Genomic DNA, 7,926 nt, shown 5'->3' on the forward strand with positions numbered 1-7,926 from the left:
GATGATTAACACCGACACAGGCTTACTGTTAGCCACGCTTTATTCACAGTAATTACTCACAGACAAGACATTGGCAGCAACCCAGACTCCCACAGATAAGAGATACAATACACACAAGAGCTTCTCCAGCTTGGTATAAATGGTTGTGTCCTGCAAAAGGTCTCCTCCCAAAGTCTCTTCTTAAATACTCTCTTGGGAGGAGCCAAACCACAATCACCTGGGCCTGATTATCTCCTATGAGTCTGTCTCCGTAATCGCTGCCTTCATTTCTCCTCCCTCCTCTGCCTGGCATCAGTGACAAACTCCCTTTGATCTTCACCACTGCTCCATTCCTCGGGCGCCTCCTGGTGGCCAACCAGCCTCTCTGGTCCCTGCTCGGAGTCTGAACCCTGCCCAGGGTCCTCCATATCTTCCAGAGCTGACTCATAGGGTCCCTTGCTATCGAGTCCATCGGCAGCTCCAATGGCTCCTGCTGGGCCACAACACTAGCCAAAGGCTACATTTACGTTTGAATGCAGAAAACTGCACATGACTCATTCATTGTGTGCCAATAAACCATTTTAAAATATTCTGCTTCTGATGATATCCATGAATTCGGCCTATATAATTTGGACTAGCTAAACCGCAGCATTTTTTACTATTGGCCAAGTATTGAAAATGACAGTATTTCTTGGATTTTCAGTGGACATAGTTTTTGGCTGCTAAAGATAGAGAACAGGAAGGAGAGAAAGAAAAGTGACAAAATTTAGCAGAGATGGGCAGGCTTTATTATTAAAACAAATCCATCCTTCCAATATTGCAAATAAGCTTTTTAAGTTTTAAATTTTAACAATTTAATTAGAGTTTCCAATGTGGCTTGTTCTATCAGCTATTTTTAAAAGCCCATTATTGCTTCTTTTTATATCCAATGGTTGTTTTGATGCAACAAACCCATACCAGCTGCTATTTAGAGGCAAACCTACTCATAGAAGTTTATTTTGTTCAGACTTGATAGAGATATTTAATTTCTTTTTTCTTTTGCTATATATAGAAAGAGCAACAGTTGCAATGTCTATATAAACAGTGTGTTGTCTAATTAGTTTGAGCAATCATCATCATAATAAAGTTAGTCAGTAGTAGTCATATAGTAACAGTGTTTTCTCATCATAATATTAATTATTGTTGATTATCAATATTAATAAATATTAATAATAAACATATCATAATAAGCCCTCATAGTAAAGTTAATCCTTCTCTTTTAACTTCTGATTCTATTAGTTAACCATTGATAAAACAAATCTCATATTTCAAAATATTCCATGTCTTCCTTCTCTTTAATTTCAAGTGTTAATCTATCCATTTCTGCACATTCTATAATTTTTTGTTGTTATCTTCTCCTCTGTAGGGATCTCCACACTTTTCCAATGTTGTGAATTGGAATTCTAGTCACTGTTAACACATGTAGTATTAGATACATAGTCCCTTTATTATATTTTTCTGGTATGATACCAAACAGAAATATTTCTGGTTTTAGATCTATGTGTTCCTTTGTCATTTTTTTCTACCCAAGTATGTACTATCCAGTATGCTTTTTCCTTTGGACATGTCCACCACATGTGGTAGTAGACATAGCTACTTTCAAGAAGCACATCGGAGGAAGCCAGAGGGAAGAAAAAGCCTTTTGTTATAAGCTACTTTATGAGTTCCCTTTTTGACTTCTCCTAAATGGCACTTTGAGTTAAATGAAGAAAATGTTTCCTGGAACTGATTGATTATTAAATATTTTGTAAAAAGGTCAGCAATTCTTCCATTTCATTCTATTTCCGCAAGATTACATTGTTTCCATGTCATGCTTCTTTAATGAATAATAAAATACCACGTCAGTAGTTGGGTGTAAGATTGTTCTCTTTCATTTTTGTTACTTAATTTGTTAATGATTTTAATTCCTTACCAATTATTGTCTTGAGAAATTATGAACAATTATAGCGATCTTTTAGAATTCTTCAACCACCTTCCTTTTATCACTACAGATTGAATCAGCAGAAGTGTCGGGAAATAGTGTGATATGTAGTTTTCTGCAGTATTTGGAAAAATCTAAAACATGGCAAAAGGCTTGGTGTGTGATACCTAAACATGAAGCCCTTGTTTTATATATGTATGGCGCTCCACAGGTATGTAAAAATGAATGGAAGCCAGACCGTAGCAAAGTTCCTTTCTCTCCTTAGAGCAGTGATGGCTAACCTTTTTCTCCTTGCGAGCCACATGTGTGCATGCCCACACTCATAATGCAACTAACTGAAGACCTGTCTCACTTAACAACATAACTTTGGGCTGAATTGTGGTCATTAGGTTCCCACAGACTAGGCCTCCTCCGAATTCCATCAGCCGGCCAGTGTCGACTGGCCACTACCCGGAGGAGGGCCTTCTCTGTGGCTGCTCCGACCCTCTGGAACGAACTCCCCGTGGGGATTCGTACCCTCACCATCCTCCAGGCCTTCCGCATAGCCCTTAAAACCTGGCTGTTCCGACAGGCCTGGGGCTAAAGACTCGCTGCCCCACTTCAAATGGTATGACTGTTGTGCTTTTTTAATTACGCATGGTTTTTATGTTTTTTGTAACTTTGTTTGTTTTTCCCCTCCCTTTGAGTTGTGAGCCACCCTGAGTCCCTTCAGGGAAAAGGGCGGCATACAAATAAATGAAAATGAAATGAAATGAAATGACTATCTGACCAAATTTGGGTTTTATCAATCCGCAGAGCCTCCAATGGCAACAATAGCTTAGATTTTTTTCAGGACCTCTTATCTGCTAACTTGTGAGTCATCTGGATGTTTGCACTTCGATGTGGTAGCCATAGGTGGTGAAAGGGCAAGGAGGTAACAGATCTGATCTCCATGTGGCCTAGGAGACAATTTTCTCAAGTGTTGCATTTTTCTTCTTCTGTGGTTGCACGTTTGATCTTGTTGTGGCCTGTTGGTCGCCAACCCCTCCAGCAGCTGAATCATATGAGGAGGTGGCATGGGAGTCAAGGTCAACATCAAGGCAACCTGAGAGCTCCGAGGGGGAAGAGGGAATGCAGCTGGCAGAGAGAGAGAGAGAGAGACAGAGGCAGAGCCTGGGCCCTCCATCAGCCCTCACATGGAGAGTCAACAGCCCCAAGGTCTGGAGGTGGCTGATGAGGAAGAGGGGGAACAGCTGGGTCCAGTGCCTGACGTGCAGATGTGCAGAAGAAAGAGGAGAGGAGAGCAGTGGAAATTTATGGGCTGATCCTTGGGACAGAAGAGCCACCGCTGCTAACAAAGCCCCACCCTAACTCTGGGGATAAAAGGCAGGGGGCGGAGATGAATCGGTGTGGCAGACAACTATTCTTCTCCCTGCCAGACAGACTTGTTAGCCTACTATGAGAGAGAGAGAGACTTTTTGTAAGGAGCTGTTGGTGCTCCTAATAAAGGAATCATTGATTTAACTAGGGCTTGTTGTGTTTGGGAGCTGGGTCAGAACAGATCTATAAAATTTAATCTTGATAGGAATGAGAGCTTTTCCTTCATCTGTCACTGGTTTTCTCCTGTTGGAAACCTCATAACATCCTCTGTAGCCCAACGTCAGTAATCAATGAAGTCCAGGGGTGAAATTCAGCAGGTTCTGACAGGTTCCGGAGAACCGGTAGTGGAAATTTTGAGTAGTTCGGAGAACCGGCAAATACCACCTCTGGCTGGCCGCAGAGTGGGGGTGGGAATAGAGATTTTGCAGGATCCTTCCCCTGCCACGCCCACCAAGCCACGCCCATAAAACCGGTAGTAAAAAAAAAATAGAATTTCACCACTGATGAAGACGCTTCTTTTGGGGGGCTCCTCTCAAATGTTGGCTTTTAAAGATGACTTCATTTCTGTTTCCACAGGATGTCAAAGCCTCGGCTACTATTCCTCTTTTGGGCTACGCAGTGGATGACACTCCAAGAAGCGCTGACCTCCCGCATAGTTTCAAATTGACTCAGTCTAAATCTGTGCACAGTTTTGCAGCAGATAACGAAGAGCTTAAACAGAAGTGGTTGAAAATCATCTATTTAGCTGTTAAAGGTGAAACACCAGACTGCTGCAACGATTCACAAATCAGTTTGGAGGATCAGCAGGAAAGCACTGCCAAACTGGAATCCACCAATGGTCTGTAAAGCTGTTATTTGTCCCATTCCTGTTGGGGTTGACACTACTTCCTAAAAACAAATTTGAAAAGACGCCAGCCTTTCTGCCATGTTTCTTAGCACTTTATGTTGGAAAAGAACAAAAGAGTCCATATCGTTTTAGAGAAATTGTCCTTAACGTTTATGTTATGTCAATAAAATTAATGTACAGAAGCATTCCATATTTTATTTTTATTCAATTAATGTCTTAGCCAAAAAGTCATCAATATTAACCCAATGCTGTTATTTCCAAGATAGTTATCGTACAACATAATACTATTGGGGATGGTACAGCTTTTTTCATAATGAAGTTGTTCTCTTGGTAATTTTCTATGAATCATACATGTGTGTTTTTAGATATACCTCCACATTGCCAAATAGATGTGTAGTGAAATTTAAAGTTAGATTAGCTTACTGCATCTAAATCCTCGCACTATTTACACTGATGTGTATATAAAAACTATAATTTTTTTGTTTGTGAACCAAACAATATCCAGAGTATCTAAACATTTCAAATGTTCTATTTAAAAACTAAATCTTTCCTGTTAAATTTTTTTTTATTGAACAATAAGAACATTATATACTGTTTGCAGGGTATGTTTTTACAGGAAAATGTACTATACTCGATTTTGATTTATCTTCATGATACTAAATCAGTGCTTGCCTATGATTTTTAAAAATGAAGCATGCATCCTGTAGAGTTTAAGCAGAGGATTCTGAATTTAAGAGACAATTGGTGGCTTGTTTATATAGAATAATACTGGTATTTTTATACATTAATACAGAACTGGAAAGAGTAGTAAAGGCATGTACTGGATGTATAGATTCTAGCTGTGGTTTGAAAAGCATAACTTCTCAGTTCTGTTACCTTTGGAAAATGGTGCTACATTTCTAAAATTATAAGTGCTTTAGTAATTATCAGATTAATCTTAAACAATGTCTTGTGATATCTCTTCTCCCTTTATATTAGGATTTAATACAGAGATCTGAATATTATGAATCAGTTCAGACTTTGCACCAAATCATGATTTAAAAAATTACAATACACGTTGAGTTCATACATTACACTAAGCCATAAAGTAGTTTGTTTGCCTTGTGTGATTTGTAAAGCCAACTGTAAACCATGATTTATGGCTTAAGATTATGTGGGAACAAGGTGTACTCAATAAACTATGGTTAAAACTAACCATATCTTAAGAGCTACAGTTGAATCATGCTTTGTGCAAAGAAAGTCTGGCTTGACATTTTAAATTAACAAATCATAATTAAATCCATTAATCTTCATTGAAAGACTAGTGTATTGAAGAAATGCTGAAGAGACTAACTACGTCTTTATGTATTTTGAGGTTACATCAGTTCTAGCATAATTACAGCAGGTTATGTGATAATGATATTTGAACTGACCACTTATAACTCCTCATCAAGCCATACATATCTTGCTGCAGTTAATGTGACTTTTATGTGTCCCAAAAGCATAAAAATGGGAAGCAGATTGATTAATACGCACCATATTTACCATGCATGGTCAAGCATTTTATAGAATAACAGAACATGATCTTAAAGTTGTGTGAAGAGTAATGGTTCTGCAAAGCTGGGAAATATGTGTTTATATCTTGCTTTAAAAACTTTCTTGAAGAAGTCCTATCTTTATGCTGGAATTTCCCATTTCTTCTTGGCACTTTTCTGCAAGTGTGCTTTTTTTCAGATCAATCAAATGTAGATCCACTGATCGACAAGAATTGATTGATCCAGCTTGATACCCGAGCCTGACATTTTGGACCGAAAGAGAGTGACTGGCCCAAAATCACCCAGCCAACTTCTCATGGCTAAGGCGGGACTAGAACTCACAGTTCTATGGTTTCTAGCCTTGCATTTTAACCAGTAGACCAAACTGGCTCTCATATCTTATGCTGTATCTTATACTTTTTGCTTGGGAGTTAGCTTTATTTAATTCAGTTGGAATTACTTTCTAAGTAAAGATGCATAGAATTGTACTGCCGATTTAAGCTTTGCAATAGTGAAGTAATAATTAAGCTAATATATAATAACGGTATTATTATATGTTATTAGTTATTGAGAACATTTATCTTTCATTGCTAGAGTGGTATGCATGCAACAAACATAAGCCAGTACTGTGGGCAGTTAAAACTACAGGTCAAACAGCCACTGTCTTAACTGGAAAAAGATATAATTAGTTGAAATTTTCCACATTTTTAAATAATCAGTAATTTTAGATGGGAAAATTATGATCAAAAGTTTTATATGATGTGTTCAAGGTTTCTACATTTCATTTCATTGTACAATCCCTTTTGCTAAGCATTAAGTGTGTAAAATGCCACAACAGATGAGCACGGACAGCCATCCAGCATCTCTCTTGCATCTTTTCCAGATAACAACCAGCCAGAATTTGAAATCTGGTGGCCCAGATGCTGATTGATAGCAATGCTGTTTCTTTCTCCAACATACATTTTTTTGTGGGGAGGGGGGGAAATGAATGCAAACTTTAAACTATTCTTTTTATTCTTTAACTAAAGTCTAACACAATTTCTGTTGTCAAGAAAATTTTAGATGATCATGTCTGTAAATTGCCATTTTTTGATTTTCTTGAGGCTAATTTATAGCTTCTATTTATTCCTTGGGTTCCCCACCCCCCCCATCCAAGTACTCTTAGTTTCTAAGGTCAGACAAGATTGGCCAAATGCTTAATCCCTCTCCCGAAAAGTAGTCCAAAAATTGGCCCTTAGGGTCACCCCTGTAGATAGGATTTACTCTAATACAACACATGCTTGCTCTAATACAGAGGTGTCAAACTCGATTTCATTGAGGGCTGTATCAGGGCTGTGTTTGACCTCGGGAGCTGGGGTGGGCATGGCCAGCTCAACATCATTCCTGTCAGAGGTGCCTGTTGTGGCCCAAGCGCTCTGTCACCGAAAACAGGCTCCCAAGCTCCGTTTTCCGCTGCCATGGCCTCCTGCAACCTTCTGCCAGTGAAAATAGAGCTCGGGAGGGCCATATGTGCTGGCAAAAGCACCGCTGGTCAGCACCACAGGCTGGCCTGCAGTCCATCAAAATACCACAGCACCACAGGCAGTCCTGCAGGCCATCAAAATACCACAGCACCACAGGCAGTCCTGCAGGCCATCAAAATACCCCGTGGGCCGTATCCGGCCCCCGGGCCTTGAGTTTGACACCCCTGCTCTAATAAATAAAAACAGGGTTTGCTTTAATGTAGATTAAAGGTAGATTTAAATGTAGAATTAAACACATATCCCCACCGCCAGGGCCCATCTTTCTGAGTTTGGTATGAAATTAATTCACAGTTGTTTTGCTTTTTTAGATGGGAAAAATATAGGCATACAAAAAATCTATCCTGATTTATACTATTGTATAATTTCATGATCTTTGGTTTTACCATATGCCCAACACCAGAGCTGAGAGATTTTGCAGATCTGAGACAATCACTTATAAGTTAGTTTTTAGAAAAGCTAATGGTTTATGTTCAGTTTCTCGTGTGCATGGTTTTGAAATGTTGTTTGAAAATATAATCAAACCTTAAGGATATGGCAGAAAGAAAATTGAATCTGCTTTTCAACTCTTACAACTTCTGAGCCTTTGGGGGTATCCAAAATCTTAAACTCATGGTGACATTCCTGTTGCCTCTGAATGGAATTGTCCACCACTCTTTAATTTAAATGTCCTTTTTTGCAAGGACTTCATGTCTTCTAAAGAATATTCATCGATGTTATATTGCTTATTAAGATGCAAATTTTATT

At 38.9% G+C, this 7,926-nt stretch overlaps 1 protein-coding gene across 3 annotated transcripts in view; it reads left to right on the forward strand.

Annotated features, from left to right (window-relative positions):
• The window catches only part of FGD4 (FYVE, RhoGEF and PH domain containing 4), a 140,222-nt gene extending 135,895 nt beyond the window's left edge, over nt 1-4,327 (forward strand). For all 3 annotated transcript variants that reach the window (XM_087722983.1, XM_087722982.1, XM_087722980.1), the window contains exons 16-17: nt 2,010-2,150; nt 3,875-4,327. In XM_087722983.1, the coding sequence (XP_087579109.1) occupies nt 2,010-2,150; nt 3,875-4,144 (411 nt within the window). In that variant the 3' untranslated portion in view covers nt 4,145-4,327. The remainder of the gene's footprint in view (nt 1-2,009; nt 2,151-3,874) is intronic.
• The last annotated feature ends 3,599 nt before the right edge of the window (nt 4,328-7,926 follow it).

This window comes from Thamnophis sirtalis, unplaced genomic scaffold (genome assembly GCF_051295495.1).
Source record: "Thamnophis sirtalis isolate CommonGarterSnake01/CBP01778 unplaced genomic scaffold, rThaSir2_p1.2 scaffold_9, whole genome shotgun sequence".
Classification (NCBI taxonomy): domain Eukaryota; kingdom Metazoa; phylum Chordata; class Lepidosauria; order Squamata; family Natricidae; genus Thamnophis; species Thamnophis sirtalis.